At 34.9% G+C, this 24,651-nt stretch overlaps 1 protein-coding gene across 1 annotated transcript; it reads right to left on the bottom strand.

Moving 5' to 3' along the window:
• Positions 1-3,535: 3,535 nt before the first annotated feature.
• Positions 3,536-20,494, bottom strand: LOC127830988 (uncharacterized). Its single transcript, XM_052355953.1, has 7 exons — positions 20,331-20,494; positions 15,949-16,088; positions 14,600-14,704; positions 12,965-13,255; positions 10,526-10,590; positions 7,062-7,155; positions 3,536-4,976 (listed from the first exon to the last, which is right to left on the bottom strand). The coding sequence occupies exons 1-7, from the start codon at positions 20,452-20,454 to the stop codon at positions 4,389-4,391; spliced, it is 1,407 nt and encodes a 468-aa protein (XP_052211913.1). The 5' UTR covers positions 20,455-20,494; the 3' UTR covers positions 3,536-4,388.
• Between the last annotated feature and the right edge of the window lie 4,157 nt (positions 20,495-24,651).

The following is a 24,651-nucleotide window of genomic DNA, read 5'->3' as shown; positions in this document are numbered from 1 at the left end:
CATGAGTGTTGTTATCATTTTCTTCAATTGAACTTACCTTGTGATATTCATATGGTTTTCCCTTGCACATTATTAACCAAGGTCACCTTTCTGTTATTGTCTCATTTGTTTTGTGGATTTTTCAAGGGCTTTAACAGTATTATGTTCATAACACCTTGGTCCAGCAAATTTGTCCTGGGGAAAGTGAGATGCCATGAGCACTTTACCAGTTCAATGTGCACATATTTGTCATGTTCTTAGAAAACTGGACATAATGCATGTGGGTAAAGTGCCGTCCCAGATAAGCCTGTGAAGTCTGCACAGGCTTATCATGGATGACACTTTCCACATTTATGGAATTTTTAGTTTCAAGGAAGTCCCTCCTTACCGAAAATCAAGTTTAGGCGGAAAGTGTCGTCCCTGCTTAGCCTGTGCCGACTGCACAGGCTAATCTGGGATGACACTTTACACACAGGCATTATGCCCACCTTTTTCAGAACGCAACATATATGTGAACATGTCAAAAACTGATAATTGTCCTACTTCATTCAGAGAAACAGGTAGAAAAACGGAGAAATAGTTTCATGACAAATCACCACACAAGACGGGACACCAAGTCAACTTGTGAAAGTGAACAAGTGAAAGAATAGTATGAGAAAAATAATTAAAGAGCGCCTCCGTATTGTGAACAATTTCGGTACTGAAGCTTCCCTCAATCTTGTTTATATCCAGCCAGTCAGAAACTGATTCACAATTTACTAATTTCAGAAATTGCAAGTCCTATAACTCTGAGATGAATTAATTCAGGAGGAACTACTAAGCAGCACACACACACACCTCCTATTGGTCACAAAGATTCTTGAAAGTTTTGTTCAATACCAGACAGAAGCAGACCAAAAAAACAACAAAGAACACATTTCAGGGGAGGATAATAAATTCTAGGTTTACATTAACCCTTACAGTGCTGGAACTGAATTTTGAAGGCCTTTGCAAACAGTTTGGATCCAGATGAGACGCCACAGAACGTGCCGTCTCATCTGGATCCAAACTGTTTGCTATTCTGATAGTATTCTTTGAAAAAAAATCAAAGAAAATGCTAATTTTAGAAATTCAGCAGACGACATTATAGCATGACAAATTACCCAGCATGCAAAGGGTTAAAAACTCAATTAAAAAAAGTTTTGAGTATATTGAACAGAATTGCATTATAATTCTTTCAATCCAGCCAATGCTTAAATAAAGAAGAAAACTTTCATTTTATGGACAACAAGGCCAGAGTTGCTTTACATTAAATTTCTTAATAAAGAGACGAGTGCGGCATCTGTAATCCATCAATATGCAAATGATTGGGAACCAAAAAAAGTTTATTGCGCACCTACTGTTCATAAAAATGACATTTTCAAAGGTTTAATGTAATCAATTAAGAAATTTCAAAGAAGTTGAAGTTTTACTATTTTATGAAGATTGCTAAATTAGCAATGTTGAAGGGAAATAACAGAGGAATGTGTCAATCACTGAGAAAGATGATGATGTCATTTTTAACCAGGTTTTCCGAAGGAAAAAACTGGTTATTAAGATTGGCGAATGCGGGCGGGCTGGCTGGCGGGCTGGCGGAATAAGCTTGTCCGGGCCATAACTATGTCGTTCATTGTCAGATTTTAAAATCATTTGGCACATTTGTTCACCATCATTGGACGGTGTGTCGCGCGAAATAATTACGTCGATATCTCCAAGGTCAAGGTCACACTTTGAGTTCAAAGGTCAAAAATGGCCATAAATGAGCTTGTCCGAGCCATAACTATGTCGTTCATCGTCAGATTTTAAAATCATTTGGCACATTTGTTCACCATCATTGGACGGTGTGTCGCGCGAAATAATTACGTCGATATCTCCAAGGTCAAGGTCACACTTTGAGTTCAAAGGTCAAAAATGGCCATAAATGAGCTTGTCCTGGCCATAACTATGTCATTCATTGTGAGATTTTAAAATCATTTGGCACATTTTTTCACCATCATGGGACGGTGTGTCCCACGAAAGAATCACGTCAATATCTCCAATGTCAAGGTCGCCACAACTAAAAATAGATTTAAAAAAAAAAAAAAAAAATTACAAAGGGGGTTAATTTTTTTTGGTCATTTCAAAAGTTCAGTTTGAGTTTTCTCCCTTTATCAGATTTTTTTTTCACAATGAAAACCTGGTTTTGTGACAATTTTGTCCCTTGTTTCTATTTAATTGCATGAGAAATGCTTAAATTGTTTGCTCCACAAATATTTTGTTTATGCGGACAAACCAACCCACAAACAATCTGATTGACATATTGACTCCTTTTGACTCCGCTTTGCAAGAGGTATAATTTATAATTGACTTTAAATGAAAAAAATACCATTGTTATAGTATTTATGATGTTAGACCTAGATTTAGCTTAAGCATGCTCTAAACAAGGTTTTAATCAAAGTATAGGACAAGTACAGATCATTTTCTGCAGACTATCTTAGAGGTCTTAGCAACAAAAATATCGGAATTTTTATGCCAGTTAATTCTTCATTCATATTTGGACACATTTCTTTCTCTTACTTGATTGTAAGTAGTACCTAGTAAATATGTAAAATATTTGGACTTCACATGATTACATTTGTTACAATATGAAACATTCACTGACAACCTCTAGCTTGAACTCAGCCCAAAACAAGACTGAACAAACTATTGGAAGTTTTGAGATTACACGGAACATATAACTACCACACATAACATTTTCAACATAAGTTATTTAACTGTCTACTTGTCAAAAGATAACGCCATTATCTTGGAGTGAACATGAGGTAGTAGTATGGAGTTAATAATAATAACATTTTAATATGAAAATTGTATTTTATTATTATTTCATTTAATTAACAAGTCAGATATGACTGTATTATGAAGTACAAAAAGTTTTTTTCGAAGGGGGGCATAAAAAGTTGTTTCAGATTCGCAAATTTTCGTTGTAGTTACGATATTTGTGAGGAAGCAGTAATACTGAACGTTTACCATGCTATAAAATATCCATTATATGCATCTTTTTACAATTTAAAAACCTGAAAATTATAAAACTTTGCAACGCGAAACAATTGAATAATTTGGAGAGTTCTGTTGTTGTCATTATATTTTGTGACACTACAAGGATTGCTTAAATAAAGTATAAAATAGATCTTTTATTGTATGAGCACGGATGGCCCAGTGCTCTAAGCATTAGACTTTTACTCCAGGGCCCAGTTGAGGGTTCCTTTTTTCTTTCTTTAATTTTATTGTGTTTTTTTACTGGAGCTATTTAGATCAAATGTTTACATTTATCAATATAAAGCATTTAATGACAAACTTCAATACATGCCAAAATCTGTGAAAAGGTCCCTTTAGAATACAAATGTAGAGTTAAACAAAGAGCTTCTATACATGTAGTGCCATCCATGATATGAGAGCTCATTGATGTATAAAACTGAACACATTCCATTTCATGGCTACAGTATATCACAATCTGTAAACATGTATCGAACAACCACACTCATGAAAAATTTAAAATATGAAGCATTCCATTATTTTATTGCTGACACAAATTATAGTTACAAATATCTGGTCTTTTACCTGTATATCTTGCAAACTAATGTTAAAGAGTGGCTGGCAAAACATAGAACATAAAACATTTAATACCCTCTGAACAGAAGTGGTTTTGAAGCTTTAGCCAAAATTCTTCATATGTGAATTTAAGTAAAAACTAAAAAACTAATTTAAATACACAATTTACTTACAAAGTCCAATTTCATAGGAACTAAATATCCAATGGTAAACAAGGAAACAAAATGATAAAGATTTTGATACCATCTGAACAGAAGTGCCTTTGATGCTTCAGCCAAAACTTCATCAGTAAATTAAAGTAAAAATTAAAAAAATAAAATAATTTAAATACACAATTCACTTTTCAAAATTACAAAGTCTCATTTCATAGGAACTAAATATCCTATGAGAATCGAGGCAACACAATGATAAATGCTTAAAGGGGCTCTCTAAAGATAACCCAAATAGAAATCATTAAAATGAGAAAAAACTACATGTATTATCATTATTTATTTATTAGAACTGCTCTAATCTTGTGATATCAATTAAATTTTATAAATGCAATTTGGTAATAACAGCACTGTCATAAAGTATCATCATTCATACCAAAATGTAAACAATTTCAGCTTCATACATGTGTCTAGTACCGATAACTACAAGGATGGAAACAGATATTTTTTAAATGCACTTAACAAAAACAATTAGCACCTACACAATTGATTTTTATGTAAACTGTTTCAAACAAACATAAAATAAAATTCTGAGCAAACACAATTGAAAATTTACTAAGCTTTCACACAATTTCTATCACTGATTTAACTATTTCACACATTGCACACATTGCCGTTTATCTCCTGCTTTAACGGCTGTTTCTTTTTTGGCGGTTTTGGTCTAAAGGTCGGGACAGGCTGGATGTACGTTTCCATGCTGTCCAAGGTCACATCAATCCTACACACATGCTTATACGTATGCTTAGTCACCTCCTGAAAACCAGGGATCGTTTTTGAATGATTGATCACCACATTCTCAGTGTAAATCGTAGACTGTGTAATTCCAAGAGCTGGATTGCAATGCGACGGAAACTGGTCTGTATTCACCAAAGTCTGCGGAAGTGGTTCAACACCAGTACTTTTAGTCTTCGACTTAACAGTGTCTTGAGTAATTGTTGAAACGACCTTGGCACGTTTAGGTGATGGCTCTTTAATGTTTTCTGCTGTATCAAGTTTTAGGCCATTCATATCATTGTCCTCTAATACATCATTGATTTCAGCAATTTCATCTTCTTCATCATCACCGGATGTGAGATCGTCAGATGTTTCATCTTTGATTACAACTTTTCTCTTCGCAATCTCGCCAATTAATTTCATTATCATGTTTACAACTTCTTGGCCAATACCCCATGATGAAATTTGCTGAAAATAATAAAGACTGTTTATAGTTGTGATCAAAGCAGGTGGTAGAGTTAAGCTTAAAACGAGTTTATCTGCATTACATTACTTAACAAGGGACAAAATTGTCACAAAACCAGGTTTTCATTGTGAAAAAAAATCTAATAAAGGGAGAAAATTCAAACTGAACTTTTGAAATGAACAAACAAAATTAACCCCCTTTGTAAGTTTGTTTTTTAAAAAAATCTATTTTTAGTCGTGGCAACCTTGACATTGGAGATATTGACGTGATTCTTTCGTGCCACACACTGTCCCATGATGGTGAACAAATGTGCCAAATGATTTTAAAATCTCACAATGAATGACATAGTTATGGCCAGGACAAGCTCATTTATGGCCATTTTTGACCTTTGAACTCAAAGTGTGACCTTGACCTTGGAGATATCGACGTATTTATTTCGCGCGACACACTGTCCAATGATGGTGAACAAATGTGCCAAATGATTTTAAAATCTGACAATGAACGACATAGTTATGGCCCGGACAAGCTTGTTCCGACCGCCCGCCAGCCCGCCAGCCAGCCCGCCCGCATTCGCCAATCTAATAACCAGTTTTTTCCTTCGGAAAACCTGGTTAATAACGTCCAACAGTTTCCTGCTCAACTTCGCTTTTACAAACAATAATGCACATACAATGCATAAAATTATTTACCTAGTACAAAACACACATTTTCTTTGCTTTACCCAGGTCACATTGTGACCATCTATCATACCATTCTTCAACAGTAGTGTGATAAAATAATGTCTAATGTCTAAATGTCTAAAATAAACAAGAGATGTGTTTGTCAGAAACACAATGCCCCCTATTGCGCCGCTTTGAAATAATATTTCAATATATCATTTGGCAGGTTAAAAAAATATCTCCCTTTTAAAGCTTATTACTTCTCTTGGATTGTTTTTTTTTTACTTTTGACCTTGAAAAATGACCTTGACCTTTCACCACTCAAAATGTGCAGCTTCATGAGATACACATGCATGCCAAATATCAAGTTGCTATCTTCGATATTGAAAAAGTTATCGCAAAACTTTAACCAAGGTTAAAGTTTTGGGACAGAATGACAGACAGACAGGCCAAAAACAATATGCCCCCGATAATTCGATCCGGGGGCATAAAAATATGTTGGTATATTAATCAAGTAATGGTCCTCTATGATTGATACAAAGTTATTATTGGAACATGATTTCTGACCCTTAACTATTAGTTACACAGTTATTTACTGACCCCTCACAATGTGACACAGGGTTTGTAAATTAATATCAAACGAGAGCTTAGTCCAAGCCAAATATAAATGTACTACCCTGTATCACATCATGCAAGGTCAGTAAGAAGAGATGTTTCAAACCTATCTTACCAATTATCATTCTCTCCCCAGCGTAAACAGACTAAAACAATAACAGCTCTAATATTAGACTATATTAAACTAGACATTGTCACAAAAGTGACAAGAAAACACTCCATAACGCATACACAGAAAGTTGCTAAAAATAAAGCTAAGCTAATTCACCCTTTCCCTCATAAGAAGCAAAGTGAAAATGATTTAGCAACAAGCATAAAACCAGAACAGCCTGCCAGTACTTCGCAGTCTGTTCAGGTTTTATGCTGTTTGCTGCTCATCAGTATCTCAGGGTTGAAAATGAAGCCTTTAAAACTTGAATTTAGTAATAAAGGTATCTAATTAAATTTAACTTTCTAAGGGACTACAAATGCGTTAAAATACGTATGTAAGTGGTAAAGGTTTAAAAAGAATACTCTGTATGAGGAAAGATAATATGAGTCGTGTTCTGAGAAAACTGGGCATAATGCATGTGCGTAAAGTGTTGTCCCAGATTAGCCTAAGCAGTCCCCACAGGCTAATCAGGGACAACACTCTCCGCCTGAACTTGATTTTCGGTAAGCAGGGACTTCCTTTAAACTAAAAATACCATAAAAGCGGAAAGTGTCGTCCCTGATTAGGGCTAATTTGAGACGACACTTTACGCACATGCATAAAGCCCTATTTTCTCAGAACAAGACTCATATATTTGACCCCCCTGTAATATGTCTACATACTGTTTCAGTAAGATTGACCAGCTGATATGTGTAGAGAATGTTATGTTCACTGAACAGGTTGCAATGTTCCCCAAGACCATGTGTTACCAGCAATCTGAAACGTAACGAAGAAGCAATGTCCATGACAAGAAATGTCACATGTTGATAGCTTTCTTAAAATGGAATGTTAATAAATCCAACTGAATATCTATACTTTTAACTTAGCAAGTATACAAGGAAATAAATACGGGAACAAATTCTTCAATGTTTGTCAGAATTTAAAAACAAAACAAAAATAAACTTAAGCAACTGACAGATGTTAAGAAATTAAAATTATTTTGAAATTTTAGCTTTCTTTACAAAAATCATCGATTAATAAGACTAAATATATCTAGGGCCAGAATGAAAATTTCTTGTCCCGTCTAAGAGGACTTAGAGCTTGTGCTAACATTTGTACGGATGAATGCACAGACCGATCCACGGATAGGGGCAACACATTCCTTCACAACTCTTGATAAACTGGGTTATAAAAAGATACTTAATGCATAAAGAAAATGATAAACTTAATACAATTAATTTCCAATAGCAGTTTACATGATTATTCAAACAAGAGCTGTCACAGGACAGCGCGCTCGACTATGGGAGTGCTCATCAGTATAACATAAGCTATCATGGATGGGGGGGGGGGGGGAGGGATTATGTTGGTGTGTTGACATTTAATAGATGATCTTTCAACAAGAGCTGTCACCATAGGATGACTTATGCCCCCTATAAACGCTTGATAGAAGTTATGACCTTTTTTCAAAACCTAAACGCAGATTTCCAAACCTAAACACGGACCCTAAGTTCAAGGTCAAGGTCAAGGTCACAGGGGTAAACATTTGTGTGCGTATGGAAAGGCCTTGTCCATATACACATGCATACCAAATATGAAGGTTATATCTCAAGGGACATAGAAGTAATGAGCATTTTTCGAAACCTAAGCGCAGATTTCGAAACCTAAACGTTGGACCCTAAGTTCAACGTCAAGGTCACAGGGGTCAAAATTTGTGTGCGTATGGAAAGGCCTTGTCCATATACACATGCATACCAAATATGAAGGTTATATCTCAAAGGACCTAAACGCAAAGTGTGACGGAAAGACGGACAGTCCGACAATCCGATCACTATATGCCCTCCTAATGGGGGCATCAAAATAAGGAGGGGGGGGTGGGGGGATTCTGGGGTGGGGCATGGGGGATGGTTTGGGTGGAGTGCATTGTGTGTGGTATGTCAGGTAAGTGTTGTTTTGTCAAAGTATGAATCAAATGTGGTCATAAATAAAGAAGTTATGGCAATTTAAGCAAAATTTTCAATTATCTTAGTATAAAAGGGACCATAATTATGTCAAAATGCTTGATACAGTTGTCTGCTCTTGTTTATACATTGGGGTCATGTTGGTGAAGAAGTATGCAAAAAATAAAAGCAATATGTCAAAGGACATAGGAAATATTTGGGGTGGTACGCAAACTTTAACATAGATTTATCAATAATATGCATATTCTAAGTATACAAGGGGCAATAATTCTGTCAAAATGCTTGATAAAGTTATCTGCTCTTGTTTATAGATTGGGGTCATGTTGGTAAAGAAGTGTGCAAAATATAAAAGCAATATGTCAAACGACATAGGAAATATTTGGGGTGGTACACAAACTTTAACATAGATTTATCAATAATATGCATATTCTAAGTATAAAAGGGGCAATAATTCTGTCAAAATGCTTCATACAGTTGTCTGCTCTTGTTTATAGATTGGGGTCATGTTGGTAAAGAAGTATGCAAAATATAAAAGCAATATGTCAAAGGACATAGGAAATATTTGGGGTGGTACGCAAACTTTAAATTTTGCACGCTAACGCCGACGCCGGAGTGAGTAGGATAGCTTCATTATATATATTATTATTTCCTATCACAATTAAAACTTTTTAACAATTCACTTTATGTTTTTTCATGGGAGACAATCAATTTTATTTAGTAATGTCTTAATTATGTAAATATTAGTATTGTAATTTAGTGCCAAAATCTTTTTTCAAGCAAGCAAAACCCCTGTAAAATTATGGTGCAATAAAAAAAAATCTATTCGATATATGACCTTGCTTCTTTTGCCGCAAAGTCCACTGATTTTCAAATTGTTTCGAACAAACTGTAAATATGGCCCGAACCTACCTTAATACAGTGAACATTCCGCTAACCAATTCAACTTGCAACAATCAATAAGCCTCTTTAGAATTCACCTTTAAACATTTAACATGGCAGTTACATTTTCATCTTCAAACATTTAATATGCCTCTTACCTCTTCACCTTAAAACATTCAATATGGCAGTTACATATTTTCTTTCTAATATTTAATATGGCAGTTACCTATACACCTTTTAACATTGAATATGGTTGTTACATATTCACTTTTAAACATTGAATATGGCAGTTTCCCATACACCTTTAAACATTGAATTTGGCTGTTACCTATTCATCTTTAAACATTGAATATGGCGGTTACCTATTCATCTTTAAACATTGAATATGGCTTTTACCTATTCATCTTTAAACATTGAATATGGCTGTTACCTGTTCACCTTTAAACATTGAATATGGCTGTTTCCTATTCACCTTTAAACATTGAATATGGCCGTTTCCTATTCATCTTTCAACATTGAATATGGCTGCTACCTATTCATCTATAAACATTGAATATGGCTGTTTCCTATTCACCTTTAAACATTGAATATGGCTGTTACCTGTTCACCTTTAAACATTGAATATGGCTGTTTCCTATTCACCTTTAAACATTGAATATGGCTGTTTCCTATTCATCTTCAAACATTGAATATGGCTGTTTTCTATTCACCTTTAAACATTGAATATGGCTGTTTCCTATTCATCTTTAAACATTGAATATGGCTGCTACCTATTCATCTTTAAACATTGAATATGGCTGTTTCCTATTCACTTTTAAACATTGAATATGGCTGTTTCCTATTCACCTTTAAACATTGAATATGGCTGTTTCCTATTCATCTTTAAACATTGAATATGGCTGTTACCTATTCACCTTTTAACATTGAATATGGCTGTTACCTATTCACCTTTAAACATTGAATATGGCTGTTACCTATTCACCTTTAAACATTGAATATGGTTGTTATATATTCATCTTTAAACATTGAATATGGTTGTTATATAGTCACATTTAAACAGTGAATATGGATGTAACCTATTCACTTTTAAACATTGAATATGCCTCTTTCCTATTCACCTTTCAACATTGAACATGCCTCTAACCTACCTTCCAACATTGAGTATGGCTCTTACCTATTCAGCTATAAACATTGAACATTGCCGTTACCTTTTCATCTTTAAACATGGAACATTGCCGTTACCTATTCACCTTTAAACATTGAATATTGCCGTTACCTATTCATCTTTAAACATTGAGTACGGCTCTTACCTATTCACATCCTCCTCCCCAGCTTTCAACTCCTTAGGATCTTTATCAATGTAGTCAAACAGTTTCTGCAGTACACAAAACATACAGTATGAACTTTTCAAGACAACATCAAACATAATACTGTTGTTTATGCATGAACTTTTCAAGACAACATCAAACATGATACTGTTGTTTATGCATGAAATTATCAAAATACTGTAATAATGAACACCAGCATATCAGTATACCAGCATAATGAAAATTCAAAAACCAATGTTTAAACAAAAAGAACTAGCAAATAAATTGGACAGTGTCGCACAGACTTTGTCTTGACAAGGTTTATGAGTATTCATGTGAACACAGTCTTATAATGTCCAATCTAACACAACCCACATTTGAAGGCTTCAGCATGAGAATGGTATATCTGCTGAAGATTTCTACCTTAAATACATAAGCTTTCCTGTTTAAACATTGACAATTAAAAAAACATTTTTAAGCCTATAGACGAGTTAATTGTTATTGTTGACATTTGGGATTTTCCGCGCATGCGCACTGACTGGTTGGCAAAAACACTGGTTACAGTAACGTAAAACATGTATAAAGGGCTTTTGTTTAGTCAATAAATTGATAATAAAAACGAAATAAACATTAAAACTCTTAAAAAAGTGCGAATATAGCATATTTAGTACCAAATAAATGTATATTCACAAATAAAATTTCCTCTTCCTAAAAATACGAAGTAGTTATTAGCATAGAGTAAACGTGATCGGAAGACTAAATACTGACAATTCCACAAAACAAAACAATAAATTAGCCGTATTCTTTCTGATAATAAGACTTGAATAAATTATATTTCAACACTAATAAAACATATATTAATTGTATTATATTTATAAGTGGTGTGGATAGTGATTTATTTCATCAGCGATCGATAGAGTCAGAGGTGCATTTAATCAATTATAAAACAAAGCCCTAAAAAGCGGAATACAGTACTATTTTTAAATATTTTGGTAATTTTCTTTTACATTGAATGAATTTACGTTTTGTTGCCATTGAATGAATATAAATTCAATTTAGCATACGAACAGAAAAACTCTGCATATTAATTACGCAAATTGAACTGTCTCTGCATGTATATTGAAATCTCTATTAGTAATAAGGAGTGATAAAAATATAGCATTTTATGATAAATGCATATATTTAATTGATGTAACAGCCCCTTTTGTGACTGCTTATAAATGTTCATGATCATGTTTCGGACACTGCAGTAATGTACAATCTTTACAAGTAATAGCGGAGTTAACTTTTGCCAGTACTCGTTAAATACCTTAATTGCATAGCAGTAAAATTGCACAATATTTAAAATGTATTGTTATTCAACAATGTATTATTAAGTTTAACTGGCTAATAAATATATACACTCGTTCCCGTTAATACATTTCCGACGAATGTCTTCATTTTTGTTAAAATGTTAAAATATTTCATTTAAACATTAACTTTGTTTAACTACATACCAAGCTCTTAGATCGTGTTCCACTCCCGAGTTCGTTGTCAGTAAAAACAAATAATAACAACAATATAATCGTTCCAAAGATGCATTTCCTTGCATGCTAATGTTTTATTCAGACATAATTAGTAAAACTATATTTGATATTGTGCATGATTATCATTAAAAACGAAGATTTCGTCAGCCTTCTCTATATGCGCTTATATAAATTGCACCTCTTTTGCCAACCAGTGGGCGGAGTCTAAACTTTGCAGGTGCGTGTGACGTCACGCGTTAACTTGTCTATAGGGTGAAGCTTTTGAATCTGATAAGTGTTGCTATATTAGACAACACATGTATTTTTAGAGTATATCATAGAATTGTTGTCTTAACCCTTAATTACTTAGATATGTCTTTTTACGAATGTGTAGTCCCTTAGAAAATCAAATTTAATTCAAGAACTTTTTTACAGACTGTGAGGTACTCCTTGGCTGTTCTGGTTTTATGCTGTTTGCACATAGCAATTTTTACTTTACTTCATAGTGGGAAAGGATAAATTAACATTTTCTATACCAGAAATAAGAAGTTTCATTAACAGAAAATTCTGTATCAGAAATAACAAGTTTGTAAACCAGAAACAATGTGCCAAATGACTTTAAAATCTCACAATTAATGACATAGTTATGGCCCGGACAAGCTCATTTATGGCCATTTTTTACCTTTGAATTCAAAGTGTGACCTTGACCTTGGAGATATCGACGTAATTCTTTCACGCTACACACTGTCTTATGATGGTGAACAAATGTGCCAAATGATTTTAAAATCTCACAATCAACGACAAAGTTATGGCCCTGACAAGCTTGTTCCGCCCACCAGCCCGCCCGCCGACATTCGCCAATCTAATTACCAGTTTTTTCCTGGAAAACCTGGTTAAAAATACTATTCTGCAACCATCAATTTTAGCAGTAAAATACCTTTAACTGAAGTTCCCTCCTTTCTCTCCACCTCAATAACACCATCTGTTTCTGTTCCTCATCCATTGGTTCTGATACTCCAGTACCATCGGATTTCACATCTCTGTCCGTAATTTCCGACACAAACGTTGTGTCTGCCATGTCCTTGCTGAGGGATTGCGAGTGGTCACAATGTTCCCCACTGAAGATCAAGGACACCTTGAGAAGCTTGTCTTCAGGCTGCATCTCGGCCTCCCGCAGCAGTTTGACCGCCTTGTCCCGAAATGACCTTTTATATGAGCCATTTTCAACCTGAAACATCACGTAAGGATATGGTGTTCACCTAGCAGCTGGGAGGTCATGAGTCAATCCCCACTGTTTAAGCGTTCATTAGATCTCCCCTATAGATACCAAATACTGGTTCTACCCAGGAAACAGACTTGGGAGCATGTTCAATGCAATCAAGCTAAAATAAATAGATTTAAATTAAACTGTCCTGAAACAAAGTCTGTTTGGCTTGATTATCATTTATCTCACAATAATTTTACTGAGTGTTCACTCAATGACTTTATTATAATTATGCTCTCTTGAACAATAAATTTCAAAGATGGCCTTACATCACATATTTTGGAAAAACACAATATTTCATGCAAACAAACACGACTGATTTGCATTACAAGGTGCTTTGTTTAACTTCCTATTTTACCTGAATCATTTTCAAACTCTATTGAGATATAATTAGAGCAAATGTTCCGAGCAGGTTTCATGGTGATTCTGCAAACATGTGAATGTAGATTTGTGACTTCCATAATGTTCCATAACGTTAACAAGCTTTTTCTTGCCTTTGACCTTGACCCCACATGAAAAATGTTAAGCAGATACATTTGCACAAATGATCTGATAAAATTTCATTAAGATTCATCAATAAATGTTGCCTCTAGAGTGTTGTAGTTTAAAACATATCTATTTTAGCTCGATTGCATAGAAAGTCTAAGGCTTATTTGAAACGCTCTCATGTCTGTTTCCTGGGACTACAACCAGTACTTGGTGTCTATGGGAGAAATCTAAAGAGTTGGCATGAAACCCATGACCTCCTGATCCCTTGGCGAACACCATATCCACTACACAACTGCGACCTGAGTGTTAACAAGGTCAAGATTAATGTTGACAACAAACAAGGAAAGACAGAAAACAAAGTATGGTGTGCTCAGTTGAGCAAAACAATATGGGATGGGAAAACATAAAAGTGACTAAAACAACATTGACCAAAAGAGCTGAACATAAAATACAAAACAAAAAACATGGCATGACAAGAAACTTTGCCATAATACCTAACCAGGTTTTCAGCGTTTAAACTGATTCACCTACTTTGCAGAAATTGCAATAGGAATTGTGTTTTGCATGTAAGCAAACTATACACAAACTTCCATATCAATACCTCTTTTCAATCTCTTTTTTTTAGCAGAAAACATTCTCCTTTTTTAAGTTAATTTGCTTTTGATCTAAACTCCACTGGCTCAAAACAAAACCTCATGACTATATGTACGTATGTGAACTAACACATAAGCTATGCAGCCAACTTTTGCCTACTCCCAATATTGACAGTACCGCAAACCAGCACTTGAACAAGGCCGGTCCCGCCCGTCCAATTCTTACCTTAAAGCGTGGTAGAAATACACGCATCTTTATCTTTACCATGGCTTTGCAGCCTCTTTTTTTGCTTTCAACACTTCTCTTGCGGATTCTTTGCTCGTCATTTTTCTGATGATTAAACAAAGAAGTATTATTAATACTTTAATAGTGATCATATTATTTCAAGAACTCAAGAAATGCGAAGTCCTTACACTGCTTCCAACAGAAATTATTACTTAAGTATGACAATTATACGAGAGTTTAAACATTCTGCTAGATTAGCAATGAAAAGGGAACAAATTTGTTTATCAGCCACAGTATCATTGGAAGAAATGTTCTGACTGAGTTTCATGATGATGGGTCATAAATGTGGCCTCTAGAGTGTTCACAAAGATAATTTTTTATTATGGACATCGCACAATGGATTACAATGTCAGACAAAATGTTATCTCAAAAGCTCACCATAAGCATTTTCAGGTGTGATATGAGCTACAACAAGAGCACTGCATAACAGGTGACACGCTCAGCTGCGGGTGCAGTTTTGAATAAATGAAAGCTTGTCAGATTTTTTTTTTAGAGGTCACAGTGTCCTTGACCTTTGACCTAGTGACCCAAAAATGGGTGTAGCATGTAGAACTCATCACAGTGCAGCTACATATGAAGTTTCAAAGTTGTAGGTTGAAGCACTTTGATTTTAGAGCCAATGTTCAAAACCTAATCAAAATGTTAAGGTTTTAGCACGACGCGGACAGCGGACAACCAGCTGGCTACGAAAACAGCCAAGCTAATAAAAATACAAGTAGAATGCCATTTACTTCATCCTTGACCACTATGCCTATTTAAAGGAGTATCTTCCACGGAAGTAACTACTCAATCCATCCATCTACAATAAAATTGCTTATCTATACATGTGATCTTTCGCCTCAGCTGACTAATTGAAACAAAATATGTGTTTGTCAGAAACACAATGTCCCCTATTAAGCTGCTTTGAAATAAAATTTCAATATATCATTTGACAGGTTTACAAATTATCTCCCTTTTAAAGCTTATTACTTCCCTTGGATTGTATTTTTTGACTTTTGACCTTGAAGGATGACCTTGACCTTTCACCACTCAAAATGTGTAGCTTTATGAGATACACATGCATGCCAAGTATCAACTTGCTATCTTCAATATTCAAAAAGTCATGACCAAACTTTAACGAAGGTTAAAGTTTTGGTTAAAGTTTTGGGACACACACAATGAATGAATGAATGAATGACAGACAGACAGGCCAAAAACAATATACCCCCGATCTTTCCATCCAGGGGCATAAAAACATCTATAACATCAAATATGGTACAAGGTAAAAAGTGATTGTTGTACATTTTTACCAGTTTTTCCTTTTTCATTAATGCATATCCATATTCGCACACTTTCCACTGCATTCCAAGATTAATGAAAGGAACACCAGTGTACTGTTCTTTGAAATCAGTGGTCAGATCTTCAAAGTGAATCTGGACAGTTTTTAGATCTGAAAATACACAAATCAGTTTAAGTAAGGAGCAAGGCATGGCGAATCATGAACAGTTCAACTAAACAAACATTTAACCGCCCAAGCATTTAAACAAGGGACAAAATTGTCACAAAACAGGTTTTCAATTTGAAAAAAAATGTCTGATAAAGGGTGACAATTCAAAATGTGCATTGTTACCCCCTTTGTGTTAAATTCAATACTCGTGGCGACATTGATTTCAATTTGAAAAAAAAAGTTGGATAAAGGGAGACAACTCAAAATGAGCATTGTTACTGATTGTTCATAGTTACCCCCCTTGTTTCAAAATGAATCTATTTTTAGTCATGGCGACCTTGACCTTGGACTGTCATATGGACATAATTCTTTAGCACAACACACCGTCCAATGATGGTGAACAAATGTGCCAAATGATTTTATAATCTCACAATGGATGACATAATTAAGGCCCGGACAAGCTCATTTATGGCCATTTTTGACATTTGAACTGAAATTGTGACCTTTACCTTGGAGATATCGACGTAATTCTTTCGCGTGACACAATGTTCAATGATGGTGAACAAATGTGCCAAATGATTTTAAAATCTCAAAATGAACGACAAGGTTATGGCCCGGACAAGCTTGTTCTGCCCGCCAACCAGCCCGCCAGCCGACATTTGCCAATCTAATAATGAGTTTTTTCCTTCGGAAAACCTGGTTAAAAATACTCAGATACAATTATTAAAGCCAGCATGTAACCCACACAATTATTGGTCTTAGAATTTCTGGTCTAACCCTTTACCACTTAGATATGTTTTCATGCATTTGTAGTCCCTTAGAAAATTTAATTTAATTTAAGACTTTTTATACTAGATTCAAGTTTGTAAGGCTTCATATCCAAACCTATCTATCTTTCTACTGTCTAACTCCCCTTGCAGGTATTATTGACAGATACTTAGATACTGATGAGTAACTCGCAGGCTGTTCTGGTTTTATGCTGTTTGCACATGGCCGTATTTACTTTGCTTCCGAATGGGAAAGGGTTAAAGGGATCTTTTCACGTTTAGGTAAATTGACAAAATTGAAAAAAGTTGTTTCAAATTCGCAAATTTTCGTTTTAGTTATGATCAGGGATCATATTTTTTTCGGTTTTGTCGGTCCTAGACCGATTGGGGTCATGAAAGTCCGATTGAAAATCCCAAACAGTCGGTCCGATTCTGTTTGCTATTAAAATTCCCATGTCATGAAATCGATTACACAGTGTACATGCTAACACACCCTTATGACATTCTTATCTCGATTACGTGTGATAAACCATTTGCTGCAGTCTCTAAACCAGTCAGGACTGGTTTATTGCACGTCAGACCAAGAATTAAAAAACTTTTGAACAGCAGATTAAAGATGCATCCAAAAAGACGCGCTGTAACTAAACAAAACATGCCGATACATTTTCCACCAGCGTAATAATCCGGTAATATAATTATGAATGAAAGTCGCGGATCTGATCGACAGAACAGCCGAAAGTTATTTTTATGGGGGGGAACTTCACATAAAATAGTACACAAGAAAAATAATATACATTGAATAAATCTTTAGTAAAACCGTGTTAGAATCGAAATAATTCGTGTACTTTATACTTTGTTGTTGAATAACTTACGACTGGAAAATTAGATGCGTGGTTTCAAATGCTTCGCTCTCGTGATTATATCCCTACGCATCTAAACTATCGGCCGTGGGTTATTTTATATTCTTAATTATTTGGTTTGTTGTTGTCAGTAGCCAACCTACGCACAGACATTTGTTTGGTTCAGTGCATGTTTGTAAGCTATCATCGAGTCGACAACAATTTAAAACATCGGTATAGACTTACACAGATTAATAATATTGACAACGTTGAAAAAAATCTGATAAAACAGCACACGAAACAACAATGAAATACCTAATGATAAAACCAGTTGAGAAAACTCGTTCCGTTTAAAAAAAATGCCTAAGGGAATTTTACTTGTACATGTCTTATACCACCTTCGTGAATGGCAAAATCAATGGTATATATTTTAACGTAATTTGTCATGATTTCGGATATACATTTTCGGATACTTTTCCCCATTTATATCCGGACCGATTGATGTTGCGGGAAAATATGATCCCTGGTTATGATATTTGTGAGGAAACAGTAATACTGAACATTTACCATGATCATATATAGCCATTATATGCATCTTTTGACGATATCAAAACCTGAAAATTATAAAGCGTTGCAACGTGAAACTATTGAATTATTTGGAGACTTCTGTTGTTGTCATTTAATTTTGTGAAACGACGAAGATTGCTTATATAATGCATAAAATACGTCTCATATACATACTTGGCAGGATGGCCGAGCGGGCTAATTGGTTTTTACTCCAGGACTCTGGAGGTCACTGGTTCGAGCCCTGCTGCGGGCTACTTTTTTTTCCTTCTTTTAATTTTATTCTTGATTTTTTACTGGAGCTTTTTAGATACAATGTTTACATTTATCTATAGGAGGTTTTTGTGTGACGTCACAAGAGGGGTTTTCCGTTACTAAAAATAGATTGGCCGTCAACTTCTTGATCGCGGCCAATTACATTGTATCAGAGTAAAGGTCGTCGGAAGACTTAATACTTACAATTTCACAAAACAAAACTATAAATACCCGTATTTTTTTTAAATAAGAATTTAATAAATGATATTTCAAAAATAATAAAACATATAATAATTTGAATATTATAATAAGTGGTGTGGATGCGATAGTGTTATTTTTCATCCGCGATTGAAATTTAGTGTAAGGGGTTCATTGAATTAGTCATAAAACAAAGCCCTAAAATAGCTCAATACATTTCAATCTTGAAATGTATTTTTAATTTTCTTTTACATTGAATGAATTTTCGTTTCGTTAACATTGAATGAAAATATTAATAAATTTAAGCATTCAATTTGAAAAAACACCTGCATATTTTGCAAATTGAACTGTCTTTGCATATACACGTATATTGAAAACTCGTCAGTAGTGATAATGAGTGATACAAATCTAGCATTTTATGATACCATTAAATTACACATTTAATTTATTTAGCGCAAGTATTTTATATCTCTATAATGAACAAACGCCATTGCTTGTTTTCATGATGATGTTTCGAACACTGCAGTAACGCACGATCTTTACACATTATAGCAGAGTTTAAATTTGCAGGTACCAGTTAAATACGTTCATTGTGTAGCAGTAAATGTGTACAATATTTTAAATGTATAGTTATTAAACACTTTATTATTATGTTTAAACTGGCTAATATATATACGTTATAGTTCCTAGCTGTTAATCCATTTCGGACAAATGTCTATTTTTAAATATGTTCAAATATTTTATTAAAGCTATGTTAAGTTTTTGACTTAATATGTCGAGAGATGACATGGAGGTATCATAAATTGTGTTTAATGACCAGACACATGTGGTTTATGCAGAGACCCCATACAGAGTCATACAAGTATAGGTCCCTGGGTTTATGACACACTGTTTTCTTAGTAATTGTCTGGACAGTAACCGATCATATCGATCGAGATAATTGGTTTGTGATAAACAAAGGGGCAATTAAACACTGGGTTAAAATGCTGAAACAAAGAGTGTCAAAATTGGTGTGAACAATTAAATAGAAAACATTAACATTTATCAAGAGGATTTAGTTAATCTGTAACAAGGTAAGTTTTTACAGACAAATAGGTTCAAATCAGTTTCTATATGTTGATTACATCAAATCAATCAAGTTGTTGTTTGTTTTCTTCTTTATTTGTGTTCGTTCATTGGATTCAATTTAATCTGAAAGAATTTCAATTTCTGAGTATTTTATGTTCTTTAAAAGGGTCGCGAATACGTTTGTAACCTTATCACGATGCGCTTCATCAATGCAAACAATAGCAGAATGGCCGCAGTTTTGACGGCCAAAATTTGAGCATGCGCAAACGTGACGTCATTATCGGAATCCCCAAAACCTCCTATATAAAGCATTTAATGACAAACTTCAAAACATGCCAAAATCTGTGAAAAGGCCCCTTTAAACAAAACCTGGAAGCAACATTCAACAACAAGAAATGCCACCAGGTGTGCGATGAGGTTACTCTATGAAATTTGTGAAGCCACCAAAGAAGTTCTTTTCGCTAAACGACCAAATCATGATAAGTGGCCGAAGTCAAGAAAAGTGAGATGTTTTAAGTTTAATACTATCAGATACATCATGACAAACTTCCTACCTATGTGCTTGTTTGGATCCATTGTTTTTGAGTATTTAACTATGTATTTAGCATTGTGTCGTATTTCTTCTTCTCGAATATATTCATTCGCCTTTTCTAGGGAATCAAAAACGACTGCTTCCATTCTGGATCACGCAGTTAGATGATACAGATGTTGTGTTGGTTAAAAACAACTATGAATTGAATCAATCTCTTGCACGAAATGCTTGCACGACTGTATGTGAGAGAAAGGAACGACAACTCTGCGTGGAGATTGGAATTGAATGTGCTAATTTTTGTTGTTTTAAAGAACGTGTCGGACACTTGGAGAACCTCATACAACCCTCGTTCACTTCGTAACAAACATTAGACAAAAATTATCAGTAAGACAGACGCGGTTTGTAAAGCCATTTTAAAAAACGAAAACTACTAAACTGTGTTTATAGAAATATCAAGATATCTTTCTCAGAGGAAGATATTTCTATTTCAGTTACATGTTACTAGTTGAACATGTAATCTAGTGAAACATCAAATAGTGTTCTTTTATAAATGTTCTGCAGAAATGATCTAGAATCTATATATACACATGCATTACAAAACAAAACATGCAGTTTTTTTAAGTATTCATCTCAGTCCAAACTTTTGTGTGTGTGTGTGCACTTCTTCTCATGCTTTTTGTGCTTGTGGTGCTTTCTGTGCTTTTTAAACTTTTTGTGCTTTTGTATTGCATGTCAACATTACCTTGCTGAATTATATTGTTTGGTGCTTTCTGCGCTTTTAACTTTTTGTGCTTTTGTATTGCTTGTCAACATTACTTTGTTGATTTTTATTATTTAAATATTTTGTACTGCCTATTGCTTGTGTTGAAATGCATATATGTATTGTGTTTTGTGTAAGCGTCTATGTGTATACATGTGTTTAATTTCTAGTAGCATACTACCCAATGCTTGCTTTGCTTGTCAGTTTTATTTGTTTGATGCCAGTCCATGAACATTCTTCACTATTATTTTGTTTGTCATGTAATCTATTTTTACCTTAAATCTTAAACTACCTTCTGTTTGTTGTGCTTGTCAGTTTTATATGTGCTTATATGTACTTGCAACCTTTTATTGTGAGGAAGCTGCTGACCATTTCACTTCGAATCTGATTCGATACCTCGCTTTTACCCACTTTCTTAGCAGTCCCACATGTTGTGTGTCTTTTTTTCTTAGTTTTTTGTTTTTGTTTTTTCAAGCTCGCAATTTGTTATGACAGTTTTTTTTAGATCTACGTATAGATCTAGATCAGCGGCTTCCTGCACAACATTTTAATTTAATTTATATAAAAGTAGTAGAGTGTAATACTATGATTTTTAAAACTTTCAGCATGCAAATCGTATCTATTGACTTAAATTAATTTGCTATATTTTATTTCCATATTGTAGCTGTTTTATACTTGTTACATTTATACATATGTTTATATAGTCGGTTCAAAAGCCTTAGGCCGGGTTTCCATGTCTCCGCGTCCGCGTTCCGTGCCCGTGTGTCCGTGTCCGCGAAAAAACGAACTGGTTGAAATCTGTTGGAGCGATTCCATGTATCCGCGTTCCGCGTCCGCATTTTTCGTCCGCGTATTGCGTCCGTGAAAAATCGCTCGGTGAGCGATTTTTCACGGACGCAGACTCAGTACACGGACGGATGTGAACATGGTCGACTTTCAAGCATAAACATTAGTGAAAAAAATAATAAATTCAGTAAGGGATCACCCTGAAATATACAACTAACGTATGAAAGAATACAAAAACAAAGACATTGCATCAAACAATGCGCGAATATATATCGTCTGCATATTGTACACTCTTTAATCGCTTTTCAAAAGACACAGTATATATTTCAAACAAGATATAACGCTATAAGAAGTCGTTATTTATGTTCTTTTTTGTCTATGCGGGTTCACATACAAGTTTTGAAGTCTGTAATACTAATAATCAGTAATGTTTATTAATATAACTATGCTAATTTTCATTAATTCAGCCTGTCCAGAGTGGCTTATCAGCTAGTTTCGGCTTTCTGTACTGTGGTGTTGGAGAAATTAGCTGATAGCGGTATGAAACAAGGAGATAATTAGGATTTTTGTATACCTTTGGTTATAACAATATTAAAATATTTTGTTAATGCTTATTAATAACTTACCAAGGTCCTGAACTCTTCATCGTTCAGCTCTAATTCTCTAACAAGATGGTAGTATGTACCGCAAGTTTGACGGTTTCTTATGATGACACGTGTCCAGTACCTATGTCTGCGTTTCTGTCTACTAACATGCAGTGCTACCGCAGCAGTCCTCATAACAAATGTGTGCTCTTCTAATAACGACATCCTAATCCAAGTACCACCACGTTTGGAATGAGCTTTTACACGGAAAAGCTTAAATAATAAGCGGATGCATGGAAACGATACTCCGTGTTCGTATACGGAACGCGGACACGGAACGCGGACGCGGAGCGCGGACACGGATGCATGGAAACCCGGCCTAAGGCTGAGTTTCCATGTCTCCGCGTCCGCGTTCCGTGTCCGTGTGTCCGTGTCCGCGAAAAAACGAACTGGTTGGAATCTGTTTGAGCTATTCCATGTATCCGCGTTCCGCGTCCGCTTTTTTCGTCCGCGTATTGCGTTCGTGAAAAATCGCTCGGTGAGCGATTTTTCACGGACACGGACTCAGTACACGCACGGCAGTCAACATGAAAGGTCGACTTTCAAGCAAAGATATTAGTGAATAATTAATAAATTTAGTAAGGGATCACCCTGAAATATACAACCAACGTATGAAAGAATACAAAGGCACAGACATTCCATCAGACATCTGGAAAAGCATAGCCAACGAAATGTCAATTGATGGCGTTTCAGGTAAGTGAGAATAGTAATATGCGATTATATATCGTCTGCATATTGTACACTTTATAGCCGCTTTTCAAAAGACACAGTATACATTTCAAACAAGATATAACGCTCTAAGAAGTCGCTATTTATGTTATTTGTTTGTCTATACGAGTTCACATACAAGTTGTGAAGTCTGTAATACGAATAATAAGTAATGTTTATCAATATAACTATGCTAATTGTCATTGGAGTGAGCTTTTTACACGGAAAGGCTCAAATAATAAGCGGATGCATGGAATCGATACTCCGTGTCCGTATACGGAACGCGGACACGGAAAGCGGACGCGGAGCGCGGACACGGATGCATGGCTTATGTTGTCTATTTATGTCTTGCCGACTCAAAATAAATCTTATCTTATCTATCTTATCTTATACTAACTAACAGGCGATTAAGGAGCAGCAGTATTTAGTTTTTTCTTAAAGGGCGATAATTATATCACAAACAATATGCAACCTTATAAGACCAAATTGCCATTTAACATTTTTATATCATGTTCCTCTATATTCGGAAACCAATTGGTTGAATTGTGAAGCGTTGTGTATGAGTGATGTGTATCCGCCGAAAATCTCAATCTTACGAACGCACTTATCAAGTATGGCACTCTGGATCAGCAGACGATTTATTTCATAAATCAATCTCTGGGTTAATAGTCGCCATCTTTCGAACTACTTTCAAAAGTACAACAACAACAATAACAGTAGAACACAATTTTAATTGCGAAAAGTTGAAAAAATGAGTACATGTGTCACGGTTGTTGAGTGGAATAGTGTTATTTTCAACTGTGTACGAAGCATGTGAACTGGTAGTGGAATAACCGAATTGTTGGTGGAAATGGAATTTAGAAATATATCTAATAATTCATCATTTTTCATGTCATGATCGTGTAGAATTATCATCAGCATCATTTCTGTGGAACATTGCAATATTCAAAATACAAGTGTTTCATAGCTATGGTGCTTTTGACATAGTTCACTAACCATCAAGACTGAAATGATTCATGCACACAGGTAAAGTAAATAATTGAATTTGTGCAGAATGTTTATTTTTTACAAATTATTATTTAATTTAACCAATTTATTTTTGATAGATTGCACTGAAACTCAAAGTCTAAAGCTTAGTAAGACACTTAAGCCAGTTTTCTAAGAAGAAACAATACTTGTTCAGAGTATAGCAGGCTCATGCCGCCTCTGGTTTATTTATTTGGCCTCGGCCTTTAACCTGGGTCGCTTTGGTTTCAGGTGTTTAGCCCCCATATCAACAAGGCTTTCTCGACCCTATTTAAACTTATTCATATTGTTTAAAGATTTTGAGAACCCTCGCTCAGTGCCAGTGGGGATAAAACAGGGACCTTCTTATAGCTAGATGAATGCATCAAATATGCCAGCAACACTTTATAATCAATAACTTTATAATTGATAATTCTGTT

Source organism: Dreissena polymorpha, chromosome 5, assembly GCF_020536995.1.
Source record: "Dreissena polymorpha isolate Duluth1 chromosome 5, UMN_Dpol_1.0, whole genome shotgun sequence".
NCBI lineage: Eukaryota > Metazoa > Mollusca > Bivalvia > Myida > Dreissenidae > Dreissena > Dreissena polymorpha.
This window is presented reverse-complemented; position numbering and strand designations above follow the sequence as displayed.